Source organism: Pristis pectinata, chromosome 22, assembly GCF_009764475.1.
Source record: "Pristis pectinata isolate sPriPec2 chromosome 22, sPriPec2.1.pri, whole genome shotgun sequence".
NCBI classification, from domain to species: domain Eukaryota; kingdom Metazoa; phylum Chordata; class Chondrichthyes; order Rhinopristiformes; family Pristidae; genus Pristis; species Pristis pectinata.
Genome location: NC_067426.1, coordinates 9,053,890 through 9,076,606, shown reverse-complemented (window position 1 = coordinate 9,076,606; position 22,717 = coordinate 9,053,890). Strand labels below are relative to the sequence as shown.

General features: G+C 43.4%; 1 protein-coding gene across 1 annotated transcript in view; it reads left to right on the top strand.

Annotated features, from left to right (window-relative positions):
- Positions 1-22,717, top strand: part of LOC127581886 (receptor-type tyrosine-protein phosphatase U-like) — a 128,779-nt gene that overhangs the window by 5,053 nt on the left and 101,009 nt on the right. Inside the window, exon 2 of the mRNA XM_052036714.1 lies at positions 6,671-6,746. Within this exon, the coding sequence (XP_051892674.1) occupies positions 6,671-6,746 (76 nt within the window). The remainder of the gene's footprint in view (positions 1-6,670; positions 6,747-22,717) is intronic.

Here is a 22,717-nt window from a genome sequence, read left to right as displayed (position 1 = left end):
AAAAAACATCGACAAACCAGCTCATAACATCTGTTATCAGAATAATACTGGAAGCTAACATTAAGTAAATAGAAGCTTAGAAAATCATAGCACGATCGGGAATTCAAACTTAGTTTTATGAAAGGAAGTTCATGGATAACACATTTTAGTCAATGTTTGTGAGGACATAACTAGCAGTACAGGTAAGGATTGGCCAGTGGATGGTATACAGCAGGTTTTTCAAAAGATATTTGATAAGGTGCTGCACAAAAAAATGGTCACAAGGGATTGGAATAACATTTAGCATGGATAGAAGATTGGATGAAGAAAAAATTGAAATAGACAATTACTTTTCAGGTTGGCAAAATTTTAAAGGTGGGGTGTCACAGGGATCATTTCTGAGCTCTCATCTGTTCCCATTTATATTAATGTCTTAGTTGAAATGATGCAGTGAAAATGTATACAAATTTGCTGTTGATATAAAGGTAGGTTGCAAAATGTGTGGTCAAAAAAGCACAGTCTGCAAAGGGATATCAAGTAAAATGAGTAGGCAAGAAGGTAGAATATGGAATAGGGGAAAATGTGTGATTATTCCTTGGAAGGGAAATTAGAGAAACAAAACCTGTCAAACAGAAAGAAATAAATGTTAGCACACGTGTGGTTGAGGAGATGCAGAAAGTACATGTACAGAGTTACAGCAAGAAATTACTAAAAAAAATGGAATGTTAGCCTTAGAACATTACAGCACAGTACAGGTCCTTTGGCCCATGATGTTGCGCCGATACTTTATCCCACTTTAAGATGTATCAAACCCTTCCCTCTCACATAGCCCTCCATTTTTCTATCATTCATATGCCTATCCAGGAGTCTCTTAAATGTCCCTAATGTATCTGCCTCCATCACCTCTGCTGGCAGTGCGTTCCACACACCCACCACTCTCTGTGTCAAAAAAAACTTAGCTGTGACATCCCCCATGTACCTTCCTCCAATCACCTTAAAATTATGCCCCCTCGTGTTAGCCATTTTTGCCCTGGGAAAAAGTCTCTGACTGTCCACTCGATCTATGCCTTTTATCATCTTGTGCACCTCTATCAAGTCACCTCTCATTCTCCTTTGCTCCAAAGAGAAAACTCGTAGCTCACTCAACCTTGGATATATCCCATCCGGTCCTGGTGACTTATCTATCTTAATGTTTTTCAAAAGTTCCCTTTCTTCACGTCGACATGCCCTAGCATATCAGCCTGTTGTACACCATCTTCACAAACGTCAAGGTCTCTCTCACTGGTGAATACTGAAGCAAAGTATTCATTAAGGACCTCCGCTAGCTCTTCCAACTCCAGGCACACGTTTCCTCCTTTATCCCTGATCAGTCCTACACTCACTCTAGTCATCCTCCTATTCTTCACACACATGTGGAACACCTTGGGGGTTTTCCTTGATCCTACTCACCAGGGCCACCTTATGCCCCCTTCTAGCTTTCCTAAGTCCATTCTTAAGCTCCCTCCTGGCTACCTTGTAATTCTCCAAAGCCCTGTCTGCTCCTTGCTTTCTAAATCTTAGGTAAGCTTCTTTCTTCCTCTTGATGAGATATTCTACGTCTCTTGTCAACCATGGTTCCTTCACTCTACCATCCTTACCCTGCCTTAATGGGACAAACCTAACCAGAAGCCCATGCAAGTACTCCCTAAACAACCTCCACATTTCAGTTGTGCACTTCCCCAAGGACATCTGTTCCCAATTTATGCTCCCAAGCTCCTGCCTAATAGCATCATAATTCCCCCTCCCCCAATTAAATTCCCATACTGTCTGCTCCTATCCCTCTCCAAGGCTATGGTAAAGGTCAAGGAGTTATGGTCACTATCTCCAAAATGCTCTCCCGCCGAGAGATCTGAAACCTGATCAGACTCATTTGCCTAGTACCAGGTCTAGTATGGTCTCTCCTCTAGTTGGCATGTTCACACATTAGAAACATAGAAAACCTACAGCACAATTCAGGCCCTTCGGCCCACAAAGCCGTGCCGAACATGTCTCTACCTTTAGAAATTACTAGGCTTGCCCATAGCCCTCTATTTTTCTAAGCTCCGTGTACCTATCCAAAAGTCTCTTAAAAGACCCTATTGTATCTGCCTCCACCACCGTTGCCGGCAGCCCATTCCACGCACTCACCACTCTCTGAGTGGAAAAACTTACCCCTGACATCTCCTCTATACCTACTCCCCAGCACCTTAAACCTGTGTCCTTTTGTGGCAACCATTTCAACCCTGGGAAAAAGCCTCCGACTATGCACATGATCAATGCCTCTCATCATCTTTTACACCTCTATTAGGTCACCCCTCATCCTCCATTGCTCCAAGGAGTAAAGGCCGAGTTCACACAACCTGTTTCCATAAGGCATGCTCCCCAATCCAGGCAACATCCTTGTAAATTTCCTCTGCACCCTCTCTATGGCTTCCATATCCTTCCCGTAGTGAGGCAACCAGAACTGAGCACAGTACTCCCAAGTGGGTCTGACCAGGGTCTTATATAGCTGCAACATTACTTCTCGGCTCCTAAATTCAAATCCATGATTGATGAAGGACAATACACTGTATGCCTTCTTAACCACAGAGTCAACCTGTGCAGCTGCTTTGAGCATCCTTTGGACTCGGACCCCAAGGTCCCTCTGATCCTCCACACTGCCAACAGTCTTACCACTAATACTATGTTCTGTCATCATATTTGATCTACCAAAATGAACCACTTCACACTTATCTGGGTTGAACTCCATCTGCCACTTCTCAGCCCAGTTTTGCATCCTATGTCCCGCTGTAACCTCTGGCAACCCTCCACACTATCCACAACATCTCCAACCTTAGTGTCATCAGCAAACTTACTAACCCATCCGTCCACTTCCTCATCCAGGTTGTTTATAAAAATCACAAAGAGTAAGGGTCCCAGAACAGATCCCTGAGGTACACCACTGGTCACCGACCTCCATGCAGAATATGACCTGTCAACAACCACTCTTTGCCTCCTGTGGGCCAGCCAGTTCTGGATCCACAAAGCAATGTCCTCTTGGATCCCATGCCTCCTTACTTTCTCAATAAGCCTTGCATGGGGTACCTTATCAAATGCCTTGCTGAAATCCATATACACTACATCTACTACTCCTCCTTCATCAATGTGTTTAGTCACATCCTCAAAAAATTCGTTCAGGATCGTAAGGCAGGACCTGCCCTTGACAAAGCCATGCTGACTATTCCTAGTCATATTATACCTCTCCAAATGTTCATAAATTCTGCCTCTCAGGGTCTTCTCCATCAACTTAACAACCACTGAAGTAAGACTCACTGGTCTATAATTTCCTGGGCTATCTTTACTCCCTTTCTTGAATAAGGGAACAACATTTACAACCCTCCAATCCTCTGGAACCTCTCCCATCCCCATTGATGGTACAAAGATCATCACCAGAGGCTCAGCAATCTCCTCCCTCGCCTCCCACAGTAGCCTGGGGTATATCTCATCCGGTCCCGGCGACTTATCCAACTTGATGCTTTCCAAAAGCTCCAGCACATCCTCTTTCTTAATATCTACATGCTCAAGCTTTTCATCCTGCTGTAAGTCCTCACTATAATCACCAAGATCTTTTTCCATAGTGAGTACTGATATAAAGTACTCATTAAGTATCTCTGCTATTTCTTCTGGATCCATACACACTTTTCCACTGTTACACTTGATAGGTCCTATTCTTTCGCGTCTTATCCTCTTGCCCTTCACATACTTATAGAATGCCTTGGGGTTTTCCTTAATCCTGCCTGCCTTCTTGTGTCCCCTTCTGGCTCTCCTAGTTTCCTTCTTAAGCTCCTTCCTGTTCACCTTGTACTCTTCCAGATCTCTAACATTACCTAGCTCTCTGAACCTTTTGTAAGCTTTTCTTTTCTTTTTGACTAGATTTATCACCTCCTTCTATCACCTCCTCACTCTCTCTGACCAGACGAAGGTCATCGAGCTGTATCTCCAGTTCCCTAACGCGGTCCCTTAGGAGCTGCAGCTCGACACACCGGGTGCAGATGTGATCGTCCGGGAGGCTGGGAGACTCCAGGACCTCCCACATCTGACAGCGAGCACAGAAAACCTCACTCATACTACTTCCTTTCCTCAATTAGCACCTACCTCACCTCGCCCCTTTACCGCCTAAGCCCGTTGAGCCAAAGCCCAATCACTCTGCTACCTCTCACTCCGCTCTCCGTTGGATATGGCAGTCTTCTTTTTAAACCTTGCACGCTCTACCGGCTGACGTCATGCGCCTGTGCAATCTTGCCCCACTATTTCCGAGTGGTTTAAAAAAATACTTAGCTTCTTGGAAGTCCTCAGCCGATTCCTCTCACCAAATTGAAACTGCCGAAGATTTTTTTTCTCTTTTTAAACTTTGCATGCTCTACCGGCTGACGTCACACGCCTGCACAGTCTTGCCCCACTATTCCTGAGTAGTTTAAAAAAAAATTTGTGTCAGGCATTCTTCCTGGACGCATCTAACAAACTCTGCCCCATCTATCCCCTTTACACTAAGGAGGTGCCAATCAATATTAGGGAAGTTGAGATCACCCATGACAACAACCCTGTTATTTTTGCACCTTTCCAAAATCTGCCTCCTGATCTGCTCTGCAGTGTCTCTGCTGCTATTGGGGGGTTTGAAGAATACTTTCAATAGAGTGATTGCTCTCTTCCTGTTTCTGACTTCCACCCACGCTGACTCAGTTGATGATCCCTCCAGGACGTCCTCCCTTTCTATAGCTGTTTCAATTTCTAATGCTCTTAATCCTTTATGCTCAAGAAACTAGCATAAAGGATTAAGGGCATTAGAATTGAAGCAGTGGAGGCCATCCGTTTGCTCAGACCTACCTACCCTCTGTCCCTGTCCCTTTTGAAACATCTAAACCTTGGAAAATCCAGCAGCCATTCCTGCCCTTGTGACAGCTAGGTCTCTGTAATGGCCACAACATTGTAGTTCCACGCTCTAAGTTCATCACCCTTGTTCCTGATACCTCTCGTATTAAAGTAGATACACTTCAGCCCATCCAACTGACTGCAATTTTGCCCTTTCAACTGCCTATCCTTCCTCACAGTTTTTCTACATGCTGCATCTACTTGTACACCAAATGCACCAACCTCTAACCTATCACTCATGTTCCCATCCCCCTGCCAAACTAGTTTAAACCCTCCCCAACAGCTATAACAAACCTGCCTGCAAGAATATTGATCCCCCTCCAGTTCACGTGTAACCTGTCCCTTTTGTACAGGTTATACCTTCCCCAGAGGAGATCCCAATGATCAACAAATCTGAAATCCTGCCCCCTGCACCAACTCCTCAGCCATGCATTCATCTGCCAAATCAATGCGTTCTTACCCTCAATGGCGTGTGGCACAGGCAGCAATCCAGAGATTACTACTCTTGAGGTCCTGGTTTTCGGCTTCCTACCTAGCTCCCTATATTCCCTCTTCAGGACGTCATCTCTTTTCCTACCTACATCATTGGTACAAATATGTACTGTACCATGACCTCAGGCTGTTTGCCTCCCCCTTCAGAATGCTGTCGACTCGATCTGAGACATCCCTGACCCTGGCACCCGGAAAGCAACATACCATCCAGAAGTCTCTTTCATGTCCACAGAATCTCCTGTCTGCCCCCCTTATTGTTGAATCCCCTATACTACTGCTCTCTTCTTCTCCCCCCCCCTTCCCTTCTCACCTCACAACCAGTCTTAGTGCCAGAGACCTGGTCACTGTGGCTTTCCCCTGGTAGGTCGTCCCTCTCAACAGTATCCAAAGTGGTGTACCTGTTATTGAGGGGAATGGCCACAGGGGTACACTGCACTACCTGCCTATTCTTCTTCCTTCTGACACACACCCAGCTACCTGCCTCCTGCAGTTTAGGAGTGACTGCTTCCCTGTAGCTCTTATCTATGAACTCCTCATTCTCCTGTAGGAGCCAAAGGTCGTCCAGCTGCAGTTCCAGTTCCCTCACACAGCCTTAATGGAGCTGGAGTACAAGAGTAGATATGACTTGCTAAGGACTCATTTGAAGTATCTTTTGCAATACCTTGATAAGGATTAATTTTCCTTGGACTCTATATTAGATTGATTTCAGGGTTCTACAAAGTGTTTAGAAGAATGAAGATAATCTCACTGAGATGTGCAGAAATATAGGAGGGACTTACTGGATAGAATAGAACCTGGGTCATGGTTTCAGAATGGGTTTACCATTTTAATGAGCAAAAGTTTTTATTTAAATAGAGATGGTAGTAGACCTTGGGAATTCTCTACTTTAAAAAGGTTGTGATACTCAGTCACTGAATATATTCAAGGCTAAACACAACAGATTTTTTGTAACTCAGAATTAGATGATCTGGAGTTTGGGTGGAATATTAGTTAATGGAGGGAAAGGATCAACCACATTACTGAAAGGCCGGGTAGGTCTGAGCAAATGTATGGCCTCCACTGCTTTGATTCTTATGCTCTTAATCCTTTATGCTGGTTTTATTAGCGTAAAGGATTAAGAGCATTAGAAATTGAAGCAGTGGAGGCCATACATTTGACTTGGGTTATGGTACTGAGTGGCTCAGTGAAAAAGCCACAGGAAAACTAAACTATCTCATTGTCAACAGGAGAATGCACTTTTGACGAAGATTCTGATTCATGTGAATATCTCCAGGACACTAACGATGACCTTGACTGGCAGCTCATCAGGAATCATGGTTCATTTCTGCAGACCGTGGACCATCTTCTAGGTGAGTTTTAATCCCTTCTGTTTCTGTACAATGGATTGTTGTTAGGGATGGGAGGTGAAGCAGGTTGTTCCTGGTGAGGCACTTAAATATTCTAATTCTGTACAAAGCAAGAAATGCATGATATTGTTTACACCCTGTGCTCTAAATTTATTGTACGATAAGTTAAAATAATTGAAGAAAATCTGGAGACGATAGGTAATATTTACTGTCAGTAGTGCTATTGTGCACACAATAAGAGTGTTTGTACCAAATTTTATCTGTCAATCTACTTAAATTGCATCTGATCAGAGTCCATTAAGTATTCATAAATAATAGCAAAAGTTATTAAAAATCAGCATTGAATCAAATTCTCACTGAATGCTGTTCATGAATTTATGGATTACTGAAAAATGTAATCCCTACCATGGAATAGAGGAATGTTGAGAATCATTAATTTACCCATGATCTGTGCAGTCACCATTGACCAGAAAATCAACCAGATCAGCCGCACAGATAGTAGTTCAGCAAGGCTAGCTACCTTGTGACAGATGACTCACTTCCTAATGCTTTTCCACCCTCCACAAGGCATAAGTCAAGAGCGAGGTGGAATATGTTCTGCATCATAGAAGAAGTTCACATCATCCAGGACAAAACAGCCCACTTGACTGGAATCATACGCACTGCACTAAACGTTAGTTGTCATCACCACCATTGTACCATGGCTGCACTTTATTCCAAATGCAAAATAAAAACATAAGGAAAGAAGAAACAAGCGGGAGAAGGCCATTTGGCACCTTGTGCCTCTTCTACCTTCCAGTAATATCTTTGGCTCAGTGGCACTTAACTGAATCTCTTGATTTCTTTTAAATCCAAAAATATAATGACTAAGCCACCACCATCCTCTGGGTGTAAAAAAAACACTTACTTTGAGACTGTGGTCCCTGGTTCTAGCTATCTAGCCAGAGAAAACATCAGCCATAAGTTTACTCCATAAAGCTCCATTAAAAAAATCTGTTTATTTCAAAGATCACCTCTTATTCATCCAACCTACAGAAATAAACCCACTTGACTTAAACTCTTAGTATGATAATCTTGCCATCCCACACCAGTCTTTAAATCACACATTTAAATTTCCTTATCCCCATGGCAATCAGTGTGTAGTCTAGACAGCAATTATCACCTTTGAGGTTCTGCTTTTCAAATTATCTTTGGCTGTCAAGAAAAAAAATTACTAATATTCATTTTATTGGATGGTGGTATTGCCAGTAAGGCCAGTATTTATTGCCCATCCCTGATTGCCTTTGGTGAGTTACTACCTTGAACCACTGCAATCCCTCTGGTGAAGGGAGGGAGACAGAAAGGAACAAGTGACGGGCCAGTCAGTTAACATCTGTCCTGGGGAAAATGTTAGAAGCTATTATAAAAGACAATAAAATAACTGTAACTGATGAAAATCTGAAATAAAAACAGAAAATGCTGAAAACACATAGTTGAAAAGAAAAACAGAATTAACATTGCAGTTTGAAAATTTTTTGTCAGAACTGAAAAAGTAAGATGATAAAAGGTAATTTTAAGTTGCAGAGAAGGTGGCAGAAAGCATGAATAGGACAAAATGAGTATTTTTAATCTGTTAGTTCTGACAGTGTCTTCTATCTGAAACATTAATCCCGTTTCTATTTCTGCAGATGCTGCTTGACCTGTTGAGTGTCTCTGGCTTTCTCAATCTATTATTATAGACAAAGTATTAAGAAAAATTCAAAGTAATCAGGCAAGATAAACATGATCCATGTTGCATTATAAAATGGTCATATTTGAGCATTTATCGAATTCCTTTGACATGTGCTGGATAAAGGAAAACTGTTGGATGTACTTCACTTTAATTACTGGGGGGATTTAATAAGATACGATTAATAAAGTAAAAGCTCATAGTGTAGAAAGTAACATATTTGTGAAGATTGGCTGGCTAACAGGAAACAAAGAAGAAACAAAGATGGGTCTATCATGGTTAGCAAGATGTAATAAGTGATGTGCTACAGAGGTTAGTACTGGGACCTTAATTTTTTTACAATTTGTATAAAGGCAACAAAGGTATAGTTACTAAATTTGCTGTTAGTACAAAGATAGATAGGCAAATTAGTTATGAAGAGGACAGTAAGGGGGCTTAAATGGATGTGGATAGATTAAGTGAGCAGATGAATATATGAAAAATGGAATATAATGTGGGAAATGTGAAATTGTTCACTTTGGTAGGAAAAATAAAAAAAGCATATTATCTAAATGATGAGAAATTGTAGAGTTTTGATATGTAGAGAGGTGTTTGTCTCATACATGATTTGCAAAAGGATAGTATGCAGGTAATGTAAGTAATTAGGAAAGCTAACAGAATGTTATCATTTAATCCCAGAGGAACTCGATACAAAAGTAGGAATGTTATGATATGTGAACACTGCTATCTGAACACTGAAAGGCCTTGGTAGAGTGGACATGGAGAGGATATTTCCATTCGTGGGAAAGCCTATGATCTGAGGGAACAGCCTCAGAATAAGGGATTCCCTTTAAAACTGAGATGAGGAGGAATTTCTTCAGCTAGAGGGTGGTGAAGCTGTGGAATTCGTTACCACAGAGGGTGGTGGAGGTGAGTCATTTGGTGTATTTAAGGCAGAGATTGATAGGTTCTTGATTGGTAAAGGCGTTAAGGGTTATGGGGAGAAGGTGGGAGAATGGGGTTAAACAAAAATCATCCATGATTGAATGGCGGAGTAGACTTGATGGGCCAAATGGCCCAATTTTGCTCCTATATCTTATGGTCTTATCTCTGAATTGAAGAAGAAAGAAAATAAGGAACAGTAGACTGAGCCAGTCTGATACCAGATGTCAAGAAAATGCTGGTATAAAATAATAGTGACTTTATAACAGTGTACATTCAAAGTAATAAGGGGAGAGTCAACCTGGTTACGTGAAAGTGACATGGTATTTAGTAAATGTCATTTGCCTTTCTATTCACATATTCTCTCTTTGTATATCTTATTTTCCTTTTCATTTCCCCTCTCAGCCTCCTTATTCAGTCTGATTTTCACTTGAATTATTCAACTGACATGCATCATACACTTGCTTTTAGTTTCATCATATTCTCTATCATGGGAAAACATTGGAGGGTGAAGACAGTGCAGTGAACTGCAGGACTACTATTTTGGAAACTGTGTAACTTGTAAGGAAAGACTAGTAACAAGGGCTTTTCAGTCTTTAAGGAAGTCTTTTGATGTTGAGAAGTTTTAAAGTTAAATATAATAGTTAGCACCTGGTTGATCTTAACAATTTTATTTCCCTATAGGAAGTCCGCTAGTCATTTCCTTTCCAGGTCATCATCTATGCTTCTCAAGCATCCGTGGCTGCATACTCTGTAATAATTAGTAAGAATACATCGACCTGGAAGATTGATTCCATTTCTCTTTCCACAGATTTTGCCTGGCCCAATGAATGTTTCCAGCATTTTTGGGTTTTTTTATTTTAATATGAATACAAGAATGTGTAAACTATTGGATCTTGACCTGTGTGGTAATGTGAGATGTTGGAATTAATAATAAAAGCAGAAAATTCTGTAAACAAACAGCAGATAAGGCAGGATCTGTGAGGCGAGAAACAGGGTAAATGTTTCAAGTCAAAGACCTTTCATCAGAATTGAGAAAGGGAGAAAACAGATTTGTTTTAAGTTGCAAAGAGGATAGAGAAGGGATGGACTGGACAAAGGGAATATATAGAAACATAGAAAAACTACAGCACAATTCAGGCTCTTCGGTCCACAAAGCTGTGCCGAACATGTCCCGACCCTAGAAACTACTAGGCTTACCCATAGCCCTCTATTTAGCTCCATGCACCTATCTAACGGTCTCTTGAAAGACCCTATCGTATCCTCCTCCACCACTGTCTCTGGCAGTCCATTCCATGCACTCACCACTCTCTGAGTAAAAAAACTTACCCCTGACATCTCCTCTATATCTACTCCCAGCACCTTAAACCTATGTCCTCTTGTGGCCACCATTTAAGCCCTGGGGAAAAGCCTCTGACTATCTACCCGATCAATACCTCTCGTCATCATATACAGCTCTATCAGGTCCCCCCTCATCCTCCGTCTTGCCAAGGAGAAAAGGCTGAGTTCCCTCAGCCTGCTTTCATAAGGCATGCTCCTCATTCCAGGCAGCATCCTTGTAAATCTCCTCTGTATCCTCTCTATGGCTTCCATATCTTTCCTGTAGTGAGGTGACCAGAACTGAGCACAGTACTCCAAGTGGGGTCTGACCAGGGACCTATATAGCTGCAACAATACCTCTTGACTCCTAAATTCATTTCCCTGATTGATGAAGGACAATACACCATATGCCTTCTTAACACAGAGTCAACCTGCGCAGCCACTTTGAGCGTCCTATGGACTCAGACCCCAAGATCCCTCTGATCCTCCACACTGCCAAGAGTCCTACCATTAAGACTATATCCCGCCAACATATTTGACCTACCAAAATGAACCACTTCACACTTATCTGGGTTGAACTGCATCTGCCACTTCTCAGCCCAACTTTGCATCCTATCTACGTCCCTCTGTAACCTCTGACAGCCCTCCAAACTATCCACAACAACCCCAACCTTCGTGTCATCTGCAAACTTACTAACCCACCCCTACACTTCCTCATCCAGGTTGTTTATAAAAATCACGAAGAGTAAGGGTCCCAGTACAGACCCCTGAGGTACACCACTGGTCACTGACCTCCACTCAGAATACGACCCTTCAACAACCACTCCTTGCCTTCTGTGGGTCAGCCAGTTCTGGATCCAAACTGCAATGTCCCCTTGGATCCCATGTCTTCTCACCTTCTCCATAAGCCTTGCATGGGGTACCTTATCAAACGCCTTGCTGAAATCCATATACACTGCATCTACTGCTCTCCGATGTGTTTAGTCACATCCTCAAAAAATTCAATCAGGCTCGTAAGACAGGACCTGCCCTTGACAAAGCCATGCTGACTATTCCTAGTCATATTATACCTCTCCAAATGTTCACAAATCCTGCCTCCTCAGGATCTTCTCCATCAGCTTACCAACCACTGAGGTAAGACTCACTGGTCTATAATTCCCTGAGCTATCCCTACTCCCCTTCTTGAATAAGGGAACAACATCTGCAACTGTCCAATCTTCTGGACCCTCTCCTGTCTCCATCAGCGACACAAAGATCATCATCAGAGGCTTGCAATCTCCTCCCTCGCCTCCCACAGCAACCTGGGGGACATCCCATCGGATCCTGGCGACTTATCTAATTTGATGCTTTCCAAAAGTTTCAGCACCACCTCTTTTCTAATATCTACGTGCTCAAGCTTTTCAGGCTGCTGCATGTCCCCACTACAATCCCCTAGATCCTTTTCCATAGTGAATACTGACATAAAGTATTCATTAAGTACCTCTGCTATTTCTTCCGGATCCATACACACTTTCCCACTGCTGCACTTGATAGGCCCTATCCTTTTGCATCTCATCTTCTTACTCTTCACATACTTGTAGAACACCTTGGGGTTTTCCTTAATCCTGCCTGCCAAGGTCTTCTCATGTCCCCTTCTGGCTCTCCTAATCTTTTTCTTAAGTTCCGTCCTTTTAGCCTTGTACTCTTCCAGGTCTCTAACACTACCTAGCTCTCTGCCTTTTGTATCCTTTTCCTTTTGACTAGATTTATTATAGCCTTCGTACACCACGGCTCCTGTATCCTCTCGTGACTCCCCTGTCTCATTGGAACATGTTTATGCAGAACTCCACACAAATACCCCCTGAATATTTGCCACATATCTTCCGTACTTTTCCCAGAGAACATCTGTTCCCAATTTAACCTTCCAATTTCCTGCCTGAGAGCCTCAAAATTCCCTTTACTCCAAGTAAATGTCTTTTAGTCTGTCTGTTCCTATCTCTCTCCAGTGCTAACGTAAAGGAGATAGTGATCATAATTCTATCACCAAAATGTTCACCCACTGAGAGATCTGACACCTGACCAGGTTCATTTCCCAATATCAAATCAAGCACAGCCTCTCCTCTTGTAGGTCAATCTACATACTGTGTCAAGAACCCTTCCTGAACACACCTAACAAACTCCACCCCATCTAAACCCCTCACTCTCTGGAGATGCCAGTCGATGTTTGGGAAATTAAAATCCCCCATCACAACAACTCTGTTATTCTCACACCTTTCTAGGATCTGCTTCCCTATCTGCTCCTCAATAACCCTGTCACTATTGGGCAGCCTATAAAAAAACACCCAGTAAAGTTATCGACCCCTTCCTGTTCCTAACCTCCACCCACAGAGTCTCCATAGACAATCCGTCCACAACACCCACCTTCTCTGCAGCCGTGACACTATCTCTGATCAACAGTGCCACTCCCCCACCTCCTTTGCCTCCCTCCCTGTCCTTCCTGAAACATCTAAAACCCGGCGCTTGAATCAACCATTCTAGCCCCGGAGCCATCTAAGTCTCCGTAATGTTCACCACATCATAGCTCCAAGTAATCGATCCAAGCTCTAAGCTCATTCACAATACTCCTTGCATTAAAATAGACACATCTCAAGCCTGTCTGAACACTTCCCTTCTCTATCACCTGCCTATGGTACTTATTCCTATATTTGAGAGCCAAACACCTCTTCCCCAGTCTCTCCAGTACGGATCCCACCCCAACAATTCTAGTTTTAAACTCTCCCAGTAGCCTTAGCAAACCTCCCCACCAGTATGTTGGTCCCCCTGGGATTCAAGTGCAACCCGTCCTCTTTGAACAGGTCATACCTGCCCCAAAAGAGGCCCCACTGATCCAGAAAACTGAATCCCTGCTCCTTACTCCAATCCCTCAACCACGCATTTAACCTCCTCCTCATTCTGTTCCTATACCCACTGTCGCTTAGCACAGGTAGTAATCCAGAAATTACTACCTTTTGAGGTCCTGCTTCTCAACTTCCTTCCTAATTCTCTATAGTCTCTTTTCAGGACCTCATTCCTTTCCCTACCTATGTTGTTGGTACCAATATGTACCACGACCTCTGGCTGTTCTCCCTCCCCCTTCAGGATATCTTGAATGCAATCTGAAACATCCCGGACCCTGGCACCTGGGAGGCAAACTGCCTTTCGAGTTTCTTTCCTGCGTCCACAGAATCGCTTGTCTGCCCACCTAACTATAGAGTCCCCTATCACTAGTGCCCTCTTCACTCCTTCCCTACCCATATGAGCCACAGGGCTGGGCTCTGTGCCAGAGACACTGCCACTGTTGCTTCCCCCAGGTAGGCTGTCTCCCCCAACAGTACTCAAACAGGAGTACTTATTGTCAAGGGGTACAGCCACGGGTACTCTCTAGTACCTGACTTTTCCCCTTCCCCTTCCCCCTCCTGACTGTGACCCAATTGCCTGATTCCGATGGTCCCGGTGTGACCACCTGCCTATAACTCCTCTCTGTCACCTCCTCACTCTCCCTGACCAGACGAAGGTCATCGAGCTGCATCTCCAGTTTCTTAACATGGTCCCTCAGGAGCTGCAGCTTGACACACCGGGTGCAGACGTAGCCTTCCCGGAGGCAGGGAGACTCCGGGAACTCCCACATCTGACACTGAGTACAGGAAACCACACTTATACTCCTTCCTTAACCCAAGTCACCTACCTTTCCTCGCCCCTTTATGCCGAAGCCCTTTGAGCCAAAGCCCAAGACATTCTGCTCCCTCTCACTCCACTGCCTGCTGTATAGTCTGTTTGCTTTTTAAACTGTCCGTGCCGCACCTGCGCAGTCCAGCCCCCACTCTACCACTTAAAACTTTTAAAACACTTATAAAAGTACCTTAAAAAATCTAACCCTAGTAATTACAACCTTATTAAAAACTAACCCTTATAATTAATACCCGAATAAAAATGATAGAAAATAAAACTTATCTGCTCCGAATATCTGAGGCTAGGGCTGCCCTAGGATGAAGCCATCTAGTTGATAGGTTAATAAGGAAGTTAGAGAGAGAAAACACAAAGAAACATGTTATAGTTGGGAAATGATAGTCATAAATGCCAGTTGATCAGGTAGTGTTAGTGGAGAGACAAAAAATGAGTTCATATCACTGTAGATAATCTATAGCGATCCTGTTACAAACAGAGAAATCAAGTTACCTGGAATTATTGAATTCTAGATTGAGTCTTGCTCAGACAGAGAATGATATGCTGTTTGTTGAGCTTACATAGGGCCTTATTTTAACACTGCAGAAGGCCACAGATGGGTGGGAAGGGGATTGGAATGGAGAATTAAAGTGAGAGGCAACTGGAAGCTCAGGGTAGCCCTTGTAGCCTGCTCTGCAAAATGGTCACCCAATTTGCATATAGTTTGTGTAGTACAGAGGAGACCACAATGTGAGCACTGAATGCAGTACAATAGATTGGAAGAAGTGTAGTAAATCATTGCTTCACCTCAAATAAGTGTTTTGGTCCCTAGATGGTGGGAAGGGAAGAGATGAAAAAGATGTGTTGTTTCTCCTCTGGTTGCATTGGAAGGGGCCATTACAAGTGCTGTTGATGGCAATCCTTGCTTTAGATCCCCCTGTGTTTTACATGGATGCAGACAACTCTTCTGAGATTATTGCAAAGGTTTCCTTTCTTAATGGCATTTTTCTTTTTATTAGCAACTGATTTGTACACTCTGTGGCATAGAGAAGAAGGAGCCCTAGTGAGACTCAGAGCATGCTTGATGCTTACTGTCAAAAGTGCTAACCCCACCTGAGGCTAACAAATAAAGCTAACAACTGAGACCATTGCTTTACATACTAGTCTTCCAGACTTGAAAATGGAAAATTAGTTGTAGTTGGAAGTTGTATGTTTATTGGCGGTGGGGGGGGGGGGGTGGCTGCCGGAATGAAAGAGCCTGGTAATGCTGATGGTGGTCTCAACACTGCTGGAAAATGGACATCCAGCTGAGTGAATCAGCAGGGCTGCATGCTCCGATCTTGTGCTGATTGGCTGGCAGAAGTATTTGTGGACATATTCAACCTCTCCCTGCATCAACCTTAGGTTCCCTCCTGTTTTAAGAAGACCATTATCATCCTGGTACCAAAGAAAAGAAAGGTAACATGCCTCAATGACTACCGACCAGTGGCTCTGACATCCACCATCATGAAGTGCTTTGAGGGGTTGGTCATGGCATGCATCACCTCCAGCCTACCAGACAACCTGGACCCATTGCAATTCACCTATCGCTGAAATAGGTCTACAGCAGATGCCATTTCCCTGGCCCTACACTCAGCTCTGGAGCATCTGGACAGTAAAGACACATACGTTAGACTATTGTTAATTGACTACAGCTCTGCCTTCAATACAATAACTCCAAGCAAGCTTGTCACCAAACTCCGAGACCTAGAACTCAACACCTCCCTCTGTAACTGGATCCTTGACTTTCTAACAAACAGACTGCAATCAGTGAGGATAGGCAGCAATACCTCCGGCATGATTATTCTCAACAGTGGTGCCCCACAAGGTTGCGTCCTCAGCCCTCTACTCTACTCCCTATACACTCATGACTGTGTGGGCAGATTCTGCTCTAACTCCATCTATAAGTTTGCAGATGATACCAGCGTTGTAGGCTGTATCTCAAACAGCGATGAGTTGGAGTACAGGAAGGAGATAGAGAGCTTAGTGCATGGTGTCATGACAACAACCTTTCCCTCAATGTCAACAAAAGAGCTGGTCATTGACTTCAGGAAAGGGGGCGGTGTACAGCACCTGTCTGCATCAATGGCGCTGAGGTCGAGAGGGTTGAGAGTTTCAAGTTCCTGGGTGTGAACATCAACAGCCTGTCCTGGTCAAATCACGTAGATGCCATGGCTAAGAAAGCTCACCAGCACCTCTACTTCCTCAGGAGGCTAAAGAACTTTGGTTTGTCCCCTTTGACTCTCTCCAACTTTTGCTGATGCGCCATAGAAAGCATCCTATCTGGATGTATCATGGCTTGGTATGGCAACTGCTCTGCCCAGGACTGCAAGAAGCTGCAGAGAGTTGTGGACACAGCCCAACGCATCACAGACACCAGCTTCTCCTCCTTGGACTCTGTCTTTAGCTTCTATCCCACTGTGATAAGACTATTGAACTGTTCCCTTATACAACGAGATGGACTATGACCTCACGATCTACCTTGTTGTGACCTTGCACCTTATTGCACTGCACTTTCTCTGTAGCTGTGACACTTTACTCTGTACTGTTACTGTTTTTACCTGTACTACATCAATGTACTCTGTACTAACTCAATGTAACTGCACTGTGTAATGAATTGACCTGTACGATTGGTTTGTAAGACAAGCTTTTCACTGTACCTCGGTACAAGTGATAATAATAAACCAATACCAATACCAGGGCCTCACCATGACCGGATAGCCTGGGTTCAGGAGCTCACAGGCTGATAAGACCATTCAAGGATGGGGATCTAAAGGTTCTGCTGCTGATCAGCTGGGAGATGACCTCTTCTTGAGAATCTGCGCCTAGCAGCATGCTGTAAGAAACAGTGTACTTACATATGTTAATGACTTGAATGTAATTATAGGAAGTATGATTAGTAAGTTTCAGATGACACAAAAATTTGTGGTTTTATAGAGAGCAAAGAGGGTAGTCTTAGGCTACAGAATGTTACTAATAAGCTTGTAAATTGACAGATGGAATTTAATCCTCAGAAGATCATGGTCCTGCATTTTGGGAAGTCCACTAACGGCAAAACATACATGATGAATGGTAGAGTCCTAGGGACTACTGAGGACAGAGACCTTGGTGTACGTGTCCAGTGATCCCTAAAGGTAGCAGCATGGGTGGATAAGGTGGGGGAAAAATGCATTCCAGATGCTTGCCTTCATTATTCAGAGCACAGAATCATGGTACAGGTTGTCCCAGCTTATGAACACCCGACTTAAGGACACCCCTATATACAATAATATTATTAAAGTCAGAAGTCTGATGTACATACATACGTTAATTCTTACAAATGGCAGAGCTAGCTTTTTCTCTTTCTCTCTCTTTTAGTAATTGTTCTTATTGGTCTTGTGTGGTTTTGATGCAATTGATTACAATACTGTGGAGGAAAAACACGATGATGCTGGAGGAACTCAGCAGGCCAGGCACCATCCATGGAGAAAAGCAGGTAGTCAACGTTTCAGGTCAGGATCCTTCTTCAGGACTGAAGATAGGAAAAGAGGAAGCTCAATATATAGGAGGGAAAAACAGAGCAGTGATAGGTGGACAAAAGAGGGGAGGCAGGGTGGGCACAAGGTAGTGATAGGTAGATGCAGGTAAGAGATAGTCATAAGCAGGTGTGGGGGAGGAGGACAGCAGATCCACTGGGGGATGGGTTATAGGTAAGGAGAAAAAGGGGGAAAATGGGCTAGAAAAAGAGGCTAGGAAAGGGAAGAAGAGGAGAAGCATGGTGGGAAGAGGGTGGTGTTGTGGGGAAGGAGGGGTGGGCATTACTTAAAGTGGGAGAATTCAAAGTTCATACTGTTAGGCTGCAAGGTTCCAAGACGGAAAATGAGGTGCTGTTCCTCCAGTTTGCGATTGGAATTCTCCTGGTAGTGGAGGAGGCCGAGGACTGACATATCTGTAATAGTGTGGGAGGGGGAGTTGAAGTGACTGGCAACAGGGAGATGCACGTCGTGGTTGTGGACAGAACGCCGGTGTTCTGCGAAAGGGTCACCTAGTCTGAGCTTGGTCTCACCAATGTAGAGGAGGCCACACTTGGAGCACTGAATGCAATAGATGATATTAAGGGAGGTGCAGGTGAATCTGTCTCACCTGAAAGGACTGTTTGCAGATCGCAGTTATGGACAGAGCGCAGGTGTTCTGCGAAATGGTCACGTAGTGTGTTTGGTCTCACCAATACCGTGGAGGTATTATTAATATAGCAAGTGATTTATTGTGTATTTTCCGGTTTAATGACATGGATTTCTGTGAAAATGGAACTCATTCATTACCCAGGGATGGCCAGTATTTAAATCTTTTTTTAAAACTTTGGTTAGGCTACAGTTGGATTATTGTGTGCAGATCTGGTTGCCACACTGTGGGAAGGATGTGATTACGTTGGAGAGGGTTGAGAGGAGATTTAACAGGATGTTACCTGTGATGGAATGCTTCAGTTATGTTGCGAAATTGATTAGGCTGGGTTTGTTTTCCTTGAAGTGGAGGAGGCTGAGTGGGGAATTGATAGAGGTGTGTAAAATTATGAGGGCAGATAGGGTAGGCAGTAGAAAGGTTTTCAGCACAGCGGAGGTGTCTAAAATCAAGGGGCGAGTTTAGGATTAGGGGTAAAAGGTTTGGATGTGATCTGAGGAAGACTGTTTTCGTCCAGAAGGTGGCTGGAATGTGGAATGCACTGCTTGAGTGGATGGTGGAGACAGGAAAGTATCTAAAGAAGCATTTGAATTGCCAGGGCGTATGAGGCTATGGGCCAAATAGTGGAAAATGAGATTAACATAGATGGATAATTGGTGGTTGGCATGGATGTGGTGGGCTGTGCTGTATGACTCTACTGATAGCATGTGGCCAGTCAGCTTAGGCAACTTACGAATCATTTGAAGATCTGCATTGATGGAAGCAAGACTTCCAGCTATATGAGGGTGTTGTAACTGCAGTGATGATAATGCAGGAGAAATCAGTGGAAGAATCTCCCCAAGATCAAATGCATCAAACCATATACTTTCTAGTTATAGTGTGATACATGGCAGGTGATTGACAGCACACCAAATGTGGTCATGATCATGTTTGGTGAGGCTGTGAGACTACCATACCAGATGGTAGCCATCTGGGACTTTCCATTGTCCTATGCAACTGTTGTGGAGACAGAGGGCATTTGTGTGTAAAAACCCTTTCCTCTATAATGTCCAGTGCTTCTGATGCTTAGGCAATTCATCTATTGTGTACCTATAATCCTGATGTATGAGATTAGAGCTGCTTTTTCTCATACAGATTGGTCTTTGTTTACACAGCTGCACTTTGTGTTTTCAAAGTGTTTGTAAATATCAATACATTTTTAAAAAAAGTAGTTAACTAAATACCCTTTCTTTATGGAGACAAAAGAGACTGAGAAGGTTGGAACAAAAAATCAGAAAGGTGGAAGAATTCAGAGGATCAAACAATATCTGTGGAGGTAAAAGATGTATGTCAATGTTTCAGGTTGAGACCCTGCACAGGACACAGGGAAGAAGAAAGATTGCTGAGGGAGAGATGGGATAGAGGCTGGTAGGTGATAGATGGAACCAGATGAGGAAGGGGATATTGGGCAGATGGAACCAGCTATGTCACTCTACTCCCTAACCTACCCATGTGATTTTTTTTATGTGATCTTCTAACTGATGTTCCAATAACTTACCTACCACTGAAATTAAACTCAGTGGCTATAATCACCTAGATTATCCCCATTGTCGTCTTCCAGTCATCTAGCACCTCATTTGTAGCCAGTGAAGACTTAAAGAGATATAAAAAGTCCCTTCATGACTCTCTGATCCACTCTTCCATTCCCACCAACCAAGGCATTTTCCCTTGCAACCACAGGTGATGCAACACTTATCCTTTCACCTCTTCCCTTTCCACTATCCAGAGACCCAAACAATCTTTCCAGGTGAAGCAGTGATTTGTTTGCACTTCTTCCAATCTAGTGTACTGAATTCAGAGTCATATTTATTATCACCAACTAAATGATGTGAAATTTGTTGTTTTGCAGCAGCAGCACAGTGCAAAGACATACAATTACTATAAATAACAAACATAAATAGTGCAAAAAAAAGAATAATGAGGTTCATGGACCATTCAGAAATCTAATGGCAGAAGGGAAGAAGCTGTTTCTGAGTCGTTGAGTGTGTGTCTTCAGGTTCCTGTACCTCCTTCCCGATGGTAGTAACCAGAAGAGGGTATGTTCTGGATGATGAAAGTCCTTAGTGATGGATGTCACCTCTTGAAATACTGCTTCTTGAAGATGTCCTTGATGGTGTGGAAGGTTGTGCCCATGATGGAGCTGGCTGAGTCTGAAACCCTCTGTAGCCTGTTACGATCCTGTGCATTGGAGCTTCCATAGCAGGCTGTAATACAACCAGTCAGAATGCTCTCCACTGTACATCTATAGAAATTTGTAAGAGTCTTTGGTGACATGTCGAATCTTGTCAAACTCCTAATGAAGTAGAGCCACTGGCTTGCCTTCTTTGTGATTGCATCAATGTGTTGAGCCGAGGATAGATCCTCTGAGATGTTGACGCTCAGGAACTTGAAGCTACTCACCCTTTCCACCACTGACCCCTTAATGAGGACTGGTGTGTTCTCCCAACTTCCCCTTTCTGAATGAATGCAGATGTTCCACAAAGTGATTACCCAATCTGCTTGTGGCCTCCTCTATGTAGGAGAAACCAAACGCAGATTGGGTGATCACTTTTGTGGAACATCTGTGTTCATTCCACAGGGATGACCCTGAGCTTCCTGTTGCTTGCCACTTTAATTCTCTATCCATCCCCCCCACCCCCCGGCCTCTTGTACTGTCACAGTAAGGCCCAAGGCAAGCGCTAGGAACATGCCTCATTTTATGCCTGGGAACATTGCAGCCTTCTGGCTGCAACTGAATTTTACAACTTCAGTTAAACATGATTTCTCAGTCTGTATCATTCATCCATTTGTAATATTAATTCAGCTTGTTTTTTTAAAAATTTTTTCTCTGTGATCTACATTTTGCAACTCCCACATTCTTTTGTCTAGGTTCTTTTGTCTATGTTCTCACTCTCTGACTACTCCCATTCACTCATTGACCAGATAACCTTGTTTTAAAGCTTATCCAAATGGTCACCCAATTTAACCTTATCAGAGACATCCCCTCTCCTTGCCCTACCTGTAGCTATACAAGCTTCTTTTGTCTCCTCCTGGTGAAGTGTCTCTGACCTAAATATTGACTCTGTCCCTCTTCTCACAAATGCAGCCTGACTGAGTATTTCCAGAATTTTCTATTTTAGATTTCTGGTATCTCTAGCTTTTTTTTGATATTTTTGTTTACTTGAAGATTTAAAGATCTGCATCAGGGCCCCAGCAATTTTCCCCCCTTGCCTCCCATAAAAAACTGGGATACATATCGTCACACCCTGGGTATTTTTTTCTGGCCTGCTTCCCAATTTGGTCTAGATCCCCTTGTAGAGTTAATTAACCCTCTTCACTCTCCACTACACATTGTGGTGTCATCTGCAAACTTACTAACCATCTCTTCTGCACTCTTTCTAGCACAACCACATCCTTTTGTATTGTGGTGATCAACACTGCACACAGTCTTCCAAGTGTGGCCTAACTAATGTCTTGTACAGCTGCAACATGTCACAACTTACACTCAATACCCTTGCCTATGAAGGCAAGCAGCTGAATGCCTTCTTCCCTACCCTATCCATCTTTATCACCATTTTCAGGGAGTTGTGAACTTGCACCCCACAGGCCCTCGGTATAATCAACACTTCAAAGATCACTGCCTTTTACTGTATATGTTCTGCCAGTATTAGACAACCCAAAATGAATTACCCCATACTTGTCTGGATTAAATTCCATCTGCCACCACTCTGTCAATCTTTCTAGCTGATGTATGCCCTTTTGTATCCTTTCACAACCATCTTTGCTGTCTACTACTCCACCAATTTTTGTGTCATCAGTAATCTTATTTATCAGATCACTGACATTCTCTTGCATATCATCTATACAAATGACAAATAACAAAGGTCCCAGCACCAAACCACTAGTATACTACTGTTTACAGACTTCCAGTCAGAAAAATAGCCCTCCACCACCACTCTCAACTTACTATCACCATGTCAATTTTGGATCCAGTTTGCCAAAACGCCTTCCTGATAATCCCACATCCATTTGTTCAGAAATCCCCATGATTCAGCATCTGATTCCCATGCACTCTCTGACACACTGGATCCCCAGCTCCCATTCTCCCTCTGACAACCTGGAGCTCTGG